This window comes from Epinephelus lanceolatus, chromosome 2, assembly GCF_041903045.1.
Source record: "Epinephelus lanceolatus isolate andai-2023 chromosome 2, ASM4190304v1, whole genome shotgun sequence".
Taxonomy (NCBI): Eukaryota; Metazoa; Chordata; class Actinopteri; order Perciformes; family Serranidae; genus Epinephelus; species Epinephelus lanceolatus.
This window is the reverse complement of record NC_135735.1, coordinates 21,466,397-21,479,951: the sequence shown is the minus strand read 5'-3', so window position 1 is coordinate 21,479,951 and position 13,555 is coordinate 21,466,397. Positions and strand designations below refer to the sequence as shown.

At 41.6% G+C, this 13,555-nt stretch overlaps 1 protein-coding gene across 1 annotated transcript in view; it reads left to right on the top strand.

The window, feature by feature from the left end:
• Positions 1–13,555, top strand: part of mybpc3 (myosin binding protein C3) — a 45,433-nt gene that overhangs the window by 20,498 nt on the left and 11,380 nt on the right. The window contains exons 12-22 of the mRNA XM_078175169.1: positions 142–144; positions 272–396; positions 1,475–1,580; positions 3,622–3,788; positions 6,349–6,514; positions 6,594–6,700; positions 6,789–6,818; positions 6,912–7,051; positions 9,076–9,235; positions 10,606–10,710; positions 10,815–11,003. Of these exons, the coding sequence (XP_078031295.1) occupies positions 142–144; positions 272–396; positions 1,475–1,580; positions 3,622–3,788; positions 6,349–6,514; positions 6,594–6,700; positions 6,789–6,818; positions 6,912–7,051; positions 9,076–9,235; positions 10,606–10,710; positions 10,815–11,003 (1,298 nt within the window). The remainder of the gene's footprint in view (positions 1–141; positions 145–271; positions 397–1,474; positions 1,581–3,621; positions 3,789–6,348; positions 6,515–6,593; positions 6,701–6,788; positions 6,819–6,911; positions 7,052–9,075; positions 9,236–10,605; positions 10,711–10,814; positions 11,004–13,555) is intronic.

Genomic DNA, 13,555 nt, shown 5'->3' with positions numbered 1-13,555 from the left:
AAGCATTCAACAAATACAGCTACAATCCTTTATAATATTAGTGAACCCTTTTCCCCTTTTTTAATTTCTGTCTGTCTCTCCTTTGCCTTTCGACCAACAAATGGATGAACTCCATACCATGTTCTTTGATTACATCACTAGCAAGTAAGTGTCCAAAAGCAAATAAAAAACATAACAACAGCATAAGAGCTCTCTCTCCATGTTTGCCATTTCATTTACTTTATTATAAAGTATTTACAATGTGTAAGAAATCTCCCTGGTCTTTGTAAAGGTACATCTTTGAGAGTGTGGGCAACATGCGCTACCTGACCATCAACCACTGCTCTCTGTCAGACGATGCGGCCTATGCCTGTGTGGTGGGAGAGGAGAAATGCACTACTGAGCTCTTTGTTAAAGGTATATAGAGGTGCAGTGTGTAAAGCCTAAAAGAGGTAGGAGGCGGCATTGAACTGGTCTATGACTGGGTCCATACAATCTATATTTACTGTTGCCGGTTATAAAACAAACACAAATTTGCAATAGCAATAGCAATGGTATGAATGTTATGAACACATACACACACTTTCACACACACACACTTGACCTTGATGCCAAATTTCAGCCTCCTAGGGCAAAAACTGTGGTTGCCAAAGGGTGGGGAAATTTTTGTGTACTAACCAACTGACCAACTGACAGAGTGAGCAACAGCTGGTCGCAAGGAGCAAACTACGAGCTAACAGAAGGGCAAGCAAATGCAAAATCTGGCTACATGGCTGACACTGTGAGAGCCAGTCAAAATAACACTGCTATTTTATGATCATGTGTGGCATTGATGTATAGTTTACATTATAGCTTGATAGCTCAGTTTTAGAAAGATCATAGTAGCAAGAAAACAGCCACATCAAAAACCATATATCGCCACAATTTTTGTTGTGGTTTGTCTTGTTATTAGTTGCACTAAGGATACGTTTTGTTAAATAGCCAACTTCAGATTTTACTCACCAGTCTAACAGAAATGTTGCGAGTTCAGCACCAAAACTCATCCCATTACTCGCCAAGAGCCGTCTCCAGCGGTTAAATGCCACACTAGTGTTAACTTTTGTTTGGCTTCTTTCTAAATCACTTCTTTTCTTTGACACTGAACGTGGTTTCTTACCGGGAGTGGGTGGTTGGGATGGTGGTAAAGTTAGCTTACCATGAGCTTCAGCTTTTGCATTAGAAAAAGTTATGCGTATTAAAATGAATACGTATTAGTGTGGATGTAGTCTTTGGGCAGCTCTAATTCCTTTCTGTTGGACTGATGGCAGACTGCTGCAGTGACTCAGTATCGTCTCTCCAGACATGAGTGGTATTCTGTTGATTATGTCTTAAGATTCAGGTCATGTCTTAGGTATCACACCTTTAAGGTTAAGAGGAAATTACAACATAACAAATCCAGAAAATATATATTTGGATGAAAAAGAGTCACAGTTCAGCCTCTCATTCTTCTCTGCAGAGCCTCCCATCCTGATTGTGAAGAATCTGGAGGATCAGATGGTCATGAAAGGCGAGCGGGTGGAGCTGGAGTGTGAAGTGTCCGAGGAAGGAGCCAATGTTAAATGGTTAGAAATTCTTCTTTCTTCTCACAAGGCAACTGTCTGTTAGGAGTTATATTTCCATGCTACTGTGCTGTTCCTGACACACTGAAAAATGCTAAGATGTCAAATCACTGAGCCGTGGTTGGATTGATAAACAGATGTTGTCAAAAACCAGAACAATTAAATCTTCCTTTGAATTCAAAGCTAATTTTTCAGTCACTCTGCCACATTGTTCGTTGCCCAGACACCCAGCAGATGGCATTTGAGTTTGTCATGTCCACAGACAGAGCACTGTCTCTGTGACAGACTGCAAGCTGTAAATTTCACCACCTCAGTGAAAAGGTCACATCAGCATTTGAGTACTGTGTGTCCCATGTGACCTTTTTCTGAAGGACAAAATTGCTGCAGCTGCATATGTTTTGCTGTTTTCTGAGCCCAAAATAATTCAAACTAAATTTTTTGGAGCAGAAGCCAAAGATCAATATGTGGGGTATAAAGTCAAATGACACAAAAAGTGACATAAATCTATGCACAGTGTCAGTGATAAATGTAATGTACTAACCTTTATAAAGCGTACAGCTTCTTAGGGCAAGGATGATATTTATTACTATATATTAGGGCTGCCCCTGACTAAGAATTTTCCTGGTTGACCAAAAGTCTTCATTTAGGGCCATTAGTCGACTAGTCACCTGCATATTTATGATATTAATGTAATTATTAGATTATATATTTTGGGTGGGGCAACACAATGGTTTGAGTTGAAGGTGTGAGAAAGAATAGTATCAGTAACATTGTTAACACTGTGCTACATTACAGAGAAATACAAAACCGTACTAATGAACCTTCATTAATACAGGCCTATATTTTATCTACAAGTGCACGTCACACACTGAGCGAGCCGCCTGTTAATGACGCTGTCGGCAAAGCAGTAATGATTGTGCTAAGTGGCTAATGGGCATGTAGCTACTTCCATGTTTCAGATGATACGTCATGTTTGTAGTCGACCAATGAAGATGAGTTTACATATCACCTTGAGTTCATCCTTCACCTTCTCAAAATGATCCCACAGTTTGGATTTCCTGCCTGACATGTTATTAACTAGCCTGTGGAATAACCGCAGGTACCAGCCCTGGAAATTAACCTGACTCCTGTCTGACTGCTGAGCATGGCCTCTTCCTGTGTCTGTCCTTTCAAATTAAATTCCCACATGGTCCAGTCATAAAGGTTTGGATTTATTTTGAGAAGGTGCAGCTCCTAATAAAGTTTTACTTAAGTTTTTTTTGTTTGTTTTTTTCTGTGACTAAGCGACCAATGAAATCTCGCCGACTAATGACCTTTCTGGTCGATTAACATTTGGTCGACTATTAGGGGGCAGCCCAAGTATATATAATAAATGAATCACCTGTTTTCAGCCTCTCAGTGTTCGCTGTCCTCACTCATCTTTGCCCAGAGACAAATCCAGTTGCAAGGTCAAGTGTACACAGGGACCTTTCTTGGATCCAAGGACATAAAGAGCTATGTCTGGACCCCTGTCAGGGGATCGTCCACTGGCACTATTGTTTAAGACAAGCTCTATTTTAATGCTATTTATGCACTCTGGCACCTTATTCACATTCACAGTAAAAAAAAAATATTCTCAGTATGAATCACTTTAGTTTTATCATGCACCCACCTACTGCCCACGTGCCATAAGTTGCGTATCACTGCCCCAGGGTATTCTAGTCTGTGCATAGATATGTGTTTGAAATTTTGGAGCAGTATTTGGTGCTTTGGATAAGCTCAAAGGTCCATGTGTTAGTTTTTTGATCTTCCAACCAAATCTTACCGTCTTTATTGTGCAAATGGAGTTAGCTTAGTTGTCAGCACAAACCCCAAGACTTAAATGTGAATAAGTGGTCATATACTGTACAGTGGTAGATCAGGACATCCTGAGATGGTGGTTGAAAGCTCCAAAATATAAGTGTTAACCAGCATTTAAAAACCCGTCCATGAGTTTAAAATAGGATACTTTTAGATTTGACTATAAATCACAATAATCCTGGTTGCTGTATGAATTTCTGTGCAGGGAGAAAGACGGTGTGGAGCTGACAAGAGACGAGGCTTTCAAGTATCGCTTCAAGAAAGACGGCTGCAAACATATCCTGATCATTAATGAGGCCACCAAAGAAGACTGCGGCCACTACAAGGTTAAAACCAACGGTGGCGAGTCAGTGGCTGAACTCATGGTGCAGGGTGAGTGTCGGTCATGTGAGCTGAGTACAGTATGAGCCATTTTTGTCAGTGATGAACGCTCCAAGTGTACATTCTCATACCCAACCAGTACTTGCCTTGCCACTTGTGGCATGCTGTCTATATTTGCACACGTTATTCTGCCAAGGTTACTGCAGCAACGGAAGTCTACATGCCAGCTAAAGTTAGAAAACGTAGACCATATTTCACCTGAAGGACACAGTGACCTGCTTTATCTGTCTGGCCTTTGTTTTTCTGTTTTGTTGTTTTTGTTGAGTTGATTTAGGCCCTGTCTACATGAATGCAGATATTTTTGAAAACTGCTCTCTGTTTCACAAAGTATCTCTGTCCACACAAGAATGCAAAGACAACGCTCTCTGATGTCAGAGGTCTTAAGCAGCCTTCCCTCATTAGATTACATGCTAACGTTACCTTTGATTCCCATTTGATATAAGGATGAAGGAGCTCACTCAAACATTGAGTGGTGCTCTGGGCATGCAAACTTTTTTCTTACACTCCTTATCGACAACAATCCACCTCTGAGAAAGTGTTCCACCATCTGCTTCTTTCTAGACAACTCTAAACGACGGATGCTGGGGTGGAACAAAAACATCAGGTGCAGCAAGCGCAGAGCAGCAACACTTAGTATAGAATTTAAGTGTAAAGTAATCATTAGACCAAGGAATGCCAACAAAACTTTAGCAAACCGGTAGTCCATTATTGTTGTTTCTAGCATATAGTCATTATACAAAGCGACAAGCCAGTCTGCCAGGGAGGGAGCTCGGAGTAGAGTCGCTGCTCCCTCGCGTCGAAACAGGTCAGTTGAGGTGGTTCGGGCACCTAATCAGGATGTCTCCTGGGCGCCTCCCGTTAGAGGTGTTCCCGTCACATCCCACTAATAGGACACCCTGGGGCAGACCCAGAACACACTGGAGGGATTACATATCTCGTCTGACCTGGGAACACCTTGGGGTCCCCCAGGAGGAGCTGGAAAGCGTTGCTGGGAAAAAGGATGTCTGGGGAACTTGGCCCTGGATAAGCGGATAAAAATGGATAGATGGACAAAACTACAATGGGCATGCACGAATTAAGGAAATGATGTTGTTGTTTCCCGAACACTCCGTTTTACACATCCACACAAATAAGCAGTAACGAGAGGTTTGACCAACCTGTGCCTTATAAGGTGTCATAAAAATCTTCATTTTAGTGACCAAAAACTTTGTCTGCGTGTGGACGACAAACTTAAACCTAGAGGAAAATACATGTTCATAAAAATGTCCGTACACATGTTGACAGGGCCTTAATATCACACCTCAATCTGCTATATCATCATGTATAACCAAAAGCAAAATAAAGCCTGAAATTTCAATACTTTAAACAGAAAATTACCATGTTGATGCTTAAAATGACAAATCTTTCTGATACTCAGTAAACAGCTGCAGAAACTTCATCTTTTATTTGATTAAAAAATCTGTATTTTTGGGGAAAACCTTCCATCGAAGTCTAAAATCAGGTCTTTATTTAAATTTTTTGAGAGAAAGTTGTGGTTTAAAGGTATGTTTTATTACTAGATGCTAGCTTTTCCTCACAGCCCCGAGATGCTGATGACAGATCTACACTGGGCCCCTCAGAATGTTGTAAGTCTGATTTTTAGATATTAGCCAGATTTTGATGGGTTTTTTTCATTAATATGATGGTTTTTAGTGCATTTAAGACGTGGCATGTTGTGCAGGTGGTTTCAGGTGGATAAATATGCTCATTTTTAATCCACAGGTGATCTTAAAACAATGGATGGGGACGGTTCAAACTCATCCATACATGGACGTAGGCAAAATAAAAACCCCAATCTCTAGTGTACCCTCCTTTTTTACCACCCAGTAACCATTTCATCTTAGTACCAGTCTTTATATCATCACATGACAGCCCTCAGTGTTCGGTTATAATCTGACCTTTTCTTCTAGAAGCTGTAATGTAGTCCTGGCTATATATTGAATATATATCCTCACTTTTGCATATATATTCGTGTGTATGTGTGATATACCGTATGTGTGTGTGTCCAACATCTCGGTCCACAGCAGTACTCCCATTATAGTGCCATTATTCCCACCTTATTTGCTGTCCCTGGCAGCAAGCTGACATGAAACGCCTGTAACCTTTACAAGCAGCGTGATGTGAGTTATCTCACCCAGATAACAATCTCTTTGGGATATCTTCAAGAACTCCTGTGTATATTATTTCTCATGATATACAGTAATAGCCTGAAGCTCCTGCATCTGGTCTTCATATCCTCCCACTTTATTTTCTACCCTAAATCCAATTAACTATTCCCCCTGTGCCTGTTGCTAAGCTACAACACACAAAGGCATAATGAACACCTCACGCTCAAACACATTATTACTATATTATCTCCGCATACAATGCATCAACATTTTTATCACATTATCATCATCCTCTTATTGCATCTTATTTCACCGTCTCGTACAGTAGCACCTCCTCTGAAGTTTGAAGGCCTCGACTGTTTCCGTTTTCTGCCGTCTGAGCTTGTGTTTTTCTGACTATGCAGAGAAACAGCTGGAGGTCTACCAGAACATCGCAGACCTCACAGTGAAGGCAAAGGACCAGGCGATGTTTAAGTGCGAGGTGTCTGATGAGAACGTGAGGGGAACCTGGTACAAGAATGGTGTAGTCGTTCAGCCTGACGCCAGAATAAATATCTCACATATTGGCAGGTGAGGACGCTTTTACACGAATATGCTGCATATATCCCACGACACTGTGAGCTGAATGGAAAAACTTTGATCTTTTTAGGATCCACAAACTGACCATTGATGATGTCAAACCAGAGGACGAGGCAGACTACACTTTTGTGCCAGATGGACATGCTTTCAACCTTTCTGCTAAACTCAATTTCTTGGGTAATATTTACCCTTTACACTTCAAAATTAACCATGGTTTCACAAGCTAAATTTCACCAACAAATTTCTCACTTCCTTGTTTTCCCAGAGGTGAAGATCGACTATGTGCCACGCCAAGGTACCACTAACTCACTCTCATAGTAATGGGCAGACTAAAGCAGCTAAAGCGCAAATTTCTGTTCATTTTAACCATTTTTTCTCTCGCTCTAAGATCCTCCCAAGATCCACCTGGACTGTTTGGGTCGTACTGCCGATTCAACCATCGTGGTGGTGGCTGGCAACAAACTGCGTCTGGATGTCCCCATCACTGGAGACCCTGCTCCCACAGTGGTCTGGACCAAAGGAGAGAAGGTAAAACAGATGTGTGTTTTTAATCAGCTACAAACCCATCATCTGACATCTACCATGCCATCCATCCAGAGCACAGTGAGTAAGGTCTGAAATCTGACGCTTGCTAAGAAAGCAGCTCCTCATTCACTTTTAAAAATATCCTTAAAAGTATCGCTACTGCTGCAAAATTCAGACAGATTGTAGCATATATAAACAATATGTAGCGCAGTTTAAGTGCAATACAAGCTGAAGAGATTATATTCTATTTACAGCTTTCCTTAGTGGCACAGGTTAGCTTTACAGACATATTGATGTCATAACTAATCCATTCCTCCCTGCTAATAAATGTGGCTGGGATACTAGGATTTGATATTTTAACTAAGCTGAATCAGTACGATGCCACTAACAGCTTAATTCAATTATCCCAATAACCTGTGTGCCTCATCTTTGAGTAGAAGAGAAAGAGAGGTTCACACGCCCTCTCTGTTCTCTTCGGCTTTTACCGCTTTGCTCTGCTCAAATGTAGGCTAGTTCTGTAAAACCTGACGGAGAAGGGAAAGGAGAGCCGACATCCTCTTGGACCCTGAAGGATGGGGACGTAAGTGTGTTTGTCCCTGTACGGATAAATGCCTGTTTGTAAGCAGGCTAAAATCCAAGTCAGTATGTCAACAGCATTGCTTTCCAACCCATGTGTGCCTCTGTCAACAAGCTTTCAACCACTTTGTCACTGACTCTAAAGACAACAACAGGCTCACTTGTAGTGTACTGGACGTACATGTGTAGCCAGTGGAGAAGTCCCCGTCTGTGTGCATGTCATCCTATGTAAACTTGTCACCCCTTGAGTCCAAAACACAAAAATATTGCTCATGCAGCTACTTGACTGAACAGGTTGTGAGTTATATTGATTTACTGCTTTACAGAGACAGAACAGGCTGCAGCGGAAACAAACATGCAGATACATGAAAAGCAGCTTCTCCAGTGGCTATCGATGTACATGCATTTTGCTTTTATGTCTTAGTTTACACGGCATTTAAGAAATCTTTTGGTATTTTTCAACCTAGATGCTATTTTCCTTGTTTTTGCGTCTAAGTGACTAATGGGAAAAACTATTTTTGAAATTGGTCCAGTATTAAGCGAGAGGGCTGCAGCTGGCGTTGGCGAAACATACTCCAATCCAGTGTCACAGTGTCAGTGTACATCCACTAAAATAGCTTCTTTTTACTGCTGACAGACTCAAATTATTATTATAAATGTCTGGCAGCATTATAGGAAGAATCCCTATAGAGAAGTAAAACATTTTTCTTTACCTTTGGCTTGATTCAGTCTATTTGTTAATGTCTTCCTGCAACAGCTTAACTCCTTACTTAATTTCAGAATGAGACCTGTCCTTGGTTAGACACATAACAAACAGACCAGATCAAGTGAAGGGTAAAGAAAAATGTTTTATTTCTCTGTCTTTCCCACTTATAACAGCATTCTGACCCTGTAAGTGGCAAAAACAAGCACTTAAATTGACTTTAACGTACATTGTTGGTGCTCTATTCCCCCGAAGATTGCAGCCCGTTTTGCAGCTCATAATGCAATGATCTCAAAAGATGTTTTTCCCATTAGTCACTTAGACAGAAAAACATGGGAAGATGCGTTGAAAAAAACTAAGACAATGGTAAGAAAAAAAACTGCATGTGGTCAGTGTCGGTCCATGTCAATAAGGTAAGAGCATGTTCTGAATCTTCCCACAGACAGACACAGGTCAGAGGAGACTGGGCAGTAAGTATGCTTTTGTGTGACTGGATTGTATGCTGGAATACATCTGGAGATCTGGAGTTGTGTGTTCAATTCAACTATGTGTTATTGGCTTTGAAAAGCATGATTTGCCCAAATACTTTGAGGAACTTTGTGCTGTAATGTGTTGTGTTTATCAGCTTTCCACATGTGGCATGATGTTAATGAACTGTAGCAGCGTCTTTACACTAGAGAAAGTGAAACTGAAATATCAGTCATTTTAGAGCCAGTAACTCTGCTGTGGTTCTTGCTGTGTACTTCAGGTCCTCACAGAGTCAGACGGTAGGGTCCATGTTGAAACCACCAAAGGACACTGTATCTTTACCATCGAGGGGACGGAGAGGCAGGACGAGGGAAGCTACTCTGTTGTGGTTCGAAACCCCGCCGGGGAGGACACAGCAGATATCAATGTGAAAGTCGTCGGTAAGACTAAACTACCCCATTCTTTTTATATATATATATATATATATATATATATATATATATATATACTGTATTAATCCCCAGAGGGGAAATTCAATTTTTTCACTGGCACCTCTCCAGCCACCAGTCCACACTCCATATTTGGTCCAGACGGGGACTTGAACAGGCGACCCTCCGGTTCCCAACCCAAGTCCCTATGGACTAGCCTTAAAATTCCTCTCCAGGCATTGATTTAAACCCTTAAAAAAATCCCTTCATGCCTTCTTGGGGTCTACTCAGATGGGCCTGTTTTAAATACTGGGGCACCGCAGGGCTGTGTGCTGTCACCACTACTGTTTTCCATACAAATGAAATTACTGTCCACAGCAATATTGTCAGGCTGTTTAAATGTGCAGATGATATGGCTCTGGTTGATCTGCTGTTGGAAGATTATGCCATGAATGAGGAGGCTTACTTTAGCCAGGCCACTGCTCTTCAGGTCTGGTGTCAGGTAAGTAATCTGGAGATGACTGTAGCCAACACAAAAGAATTTCAAAGTTCAACAAAACCAACCAGTCATATTCTCCCTGTCATACTCAATAAGCAGCCTGTAGAAAAAGTGCAACAATTTAAGTAATGGGCACAATTATTGATCAGACATCACCTTTTAATGGAAACTAAGAAAGCATCCTCAAGAGAGCCAATCAGGAAGCTGAACAGCTTCTGTGTTTGCTAGCACCTACTTGAAAAAGCATACAAAAGCCTGGTTGAAAGCATTTTCATCATTTAACACTGCAGCATGGTACGGCAACCTGAGTGCAAGGAGCAAAAACAAGCCCCCCCGTCATTGTCAACACTGCAGGGAAGGTGATTGGCAAGTCACAGAAACAACTCAGCAATATATTTGACAATGCTGTACGCAGGAAGGCTAAACAGATGATTGCCAGTGCCTCACATTCATTACACTCACAGTTTGAGCTGCTCCTGTCTGGGCGTCCATTTAGGGTCCCTAGAGCCAGTCGGAACATATATAGGAAGTCCTTTATTCCCTGTGCCATACAGGCAATGAACACAGAATGACTGTATCAGGGAATGCTACTATTTTTATAAGATGTGCTCTCTTTTACTATTAATTTAATTTATTGCTCCTGTCTGCCTATTTGCACTATTGTGGTGATAATCAGGTGAAAAACTTGATTTTCACTTGATTAGCACTGCCAAATACATGTTACACTCATAAAGTCGCAATCAAAGTAGCAAGATCACTTCACATAGTCATTAAGCTGCAAATATGAGACGTCAAATTGATTTTATTCCAACAACTGTTGATCTGTTCATGTTGATGTACACGTTTTGTGTTTTTTTTTAACACGAGTCCTGTTTTCCTCCAGATGTTCCAGATCCTCCCCAGGCTCCCAGAATCCTCAGCGTGGGAGAGGACTCCTGTGTGGTCCAGTGGAACCCCCCTGCGTTCGATGGTGGACAGCCAATTATCGGTAAAAACATCAAAATGCTTCACATGCTCAAATTATTTGGAAGTTTTCTCCCCCTTTATTGTTCCGACAAGCAGAGTGGATAACAACAGCATTTACATTTTCAGGCTATGTGGTGGAGAGAAAGAAGAAGAGGAGCTACAGGTGGATGAGACTGAACTTTGACCCTTATCCTGACACAACCTATGAAGCCAAGCGGATGATTGAAGGGATGGAGTACGAGATGCGAGTCTATGCTGTCAACGGCATCGGCATGTCAACTCATAGTCCGGCTTCACAGCCTTTTGTGCCAGTCGGTGAGTTTTTACCAACAGATTCATACCAGCTTTCATCTCACTTGTTGCATTCAATAAATCATTTTCAGACATTTGCTCCACTCATCTGAAAGGAGCTGTTTATTGGTGAAACTCTTCCATAATAGAGATCAAGCATCTATTCGTAGATTAAATGAAAACCAAACCCTCGCCACACTGCAGTATCATGATGGTCTGCGATGGCAGACAGTGTAAGATTGACAGGTCTGTCTTTTTACAACGCTGGGTTGTGTCATGCCTGTTCTGCTCAGTCTAAGGTTTCACTCCAGTCATGGGGCCTGGTTGATTTGTAGTCATGACAGCAGAGGGTCATGTTTGCTGTATGTTTGTTGTAATCCAAGAAGTCTGTGGATTGTCTGTGTAACAAAAATATAGGTTGCACATGTACGTGATCTGAGTAATGTCAGTCATGAGGTGGTGTGTGTGTGTCAATTACATCACCAACACGTGGACCAGATGATGAGGAAGTAACACACCAAAGCAGGGATGGTGATTCGATCCTTGGCTCCTCCCATCTGCGTGTCTAAGTGTCCTTGGGCAGGACACCGGACCATTATTGGTCTATACCATAGACTGTATAAAAATAATGGTGTCGCCACTGTGATGTCACCCATTGGTTTGTGGACTCCTTGAGTTTGACATTTTGGTCGTCGCCATCTTGGTTTTTTTTTAGAGCCAAGTGACGAGAGGCTGGAGCTGTGGAGGAGCAGGTGGATTTGACTGAGAACCTGAGGATACTTTCCACAGACAGTCTGTCACTCAGAGCAGCCACACCCTTTATTATGCATAAGCTAAAGAGACCAAAACCGTTTTTTTTTTTGTACCAGGCTGTAAACATGTTTATTTCTATTGTGAAGTTGGACATTTGAACATGGGGGTCTATAGGGATAGACTTGCTTCTGGAGGCAGCCTCAAGTGGCCATTAGAGGAACTGCAGTTTTTGGCCCTTCTCATGTTGGTTTCATTTTTTAGCTCTGCTTTGTCCTGATGGTTAAAAGTGAACTCCACCAATTAAGCATAGCACTCACACAGGTTAACATTCTCAGACTCTAGATTGGCAGCTCCAGAAAGGAGTTGATGTAGCACGTGCAGAGATATCATCTCTTTTATTTCATGCATTCTTTTCTGTTGTTAAAACCTGGTGTCTACAATACCCACAATGCAACCTGACCCCTGTAGCTTAGGTCAGAGATTCAGGTGTGTTAGACTAGTGGCCACTTATGCAGTCCCGAGCCATTAGTCTCAAGCAGAGATGAAGAGCGGGCTACAGACATTTGATAAGCTCACTTCGCTCTTTTCTTTCTAAAGTCTGATTTATCGTTGGGCCATTCACACTTTTGAAATGTGTCTCTCGACAAATATTAAACAGTCACCTGATTTTTTTAATTTATGCTTCAGCGAAGGGTTTTAAGTCGTCTCCAGAATCCTCCGGTGTTTTTATGGTCTGAGTCTATTTCTGTCATGTTTAGTAATCTGCATAGACAGCTCATAAAAATCACCCAAGTATCCCATTGTATATTTATTTTTTCATTCATGAACCGCATAGTCATTGATCGACCAGCTCCCGTGATTCCCTGGGAAATTAGATCAGTGAATCAATAACTACAAACACTGTTGATTTTTCCCCGTGAAGCGGCCTGGTGAAGGCAGTTTAGCCGGCCGCTGTCCTCTCAGTTTCAACAGACAGCTGCTTGACACTGAATGCAGGTTGGAGTCAGTGTGGATTGAAAACTAGTTCTTCCATAGCAACGACAGTAACACTGGTCACATCGTGCAACAAAATATCATATTGTCCGTGACATAACAAAGTTCTCCATTTGTCAAGGGACACTTTTTCCCATCAAAAATTCTGTCAAGCGACACTCATCAAGTGTCGAGCGCCTTACTAGAAATCAGGCTTTACTCGACATCAAGACTTATTTCAAATTTTCAGTCATGTAGTCTTCAGCCCTAACTGATGCTGACTCAAGTGACTTTACTTGAGGCAATTCAAACAGCTCCCTCTGGAGTCACAAAATGCTTTATGCAACCTTTCTCACATATGCAGTAGTACTCCAAAAGGCTTGTAAACAGACTTTGATGTGTAAAATGGAGACCTGCTTCCAGTACCTTGTGTGATTGCTCCACTGCCATCAGTGTTTGAGTGTGCATGCGTGAATGATGTGACTTTAGGTACTATAAAAGCACTAAAAAAATGCAGTGGTTGTATTCATAGAACCTTTCCCCTTCACCATAGCTTTCACAGCATTGCAGCCGTGTAAAGTCTGAACCGCACTGAACAAATACAACATTATCCATATCACATGACACTTAAAATATGAAGCCACTTTTTAAGGGCTTTAGGCCTTTTTAAGCTGTTCTTGTCAACTGTTGATCACACACTCAGGCTCCACTGTGCTTCTCTACTTTCTTGTCTATAATGTTTGTATGTATATTCTTCGCGTGAATGTTGTAAACACTTAAAAAAAAAAAAGTATGCTATGCAGCAGGGGACAGTAAATATGTAACAGCTGGACATTCCTCGTGGTGGGACT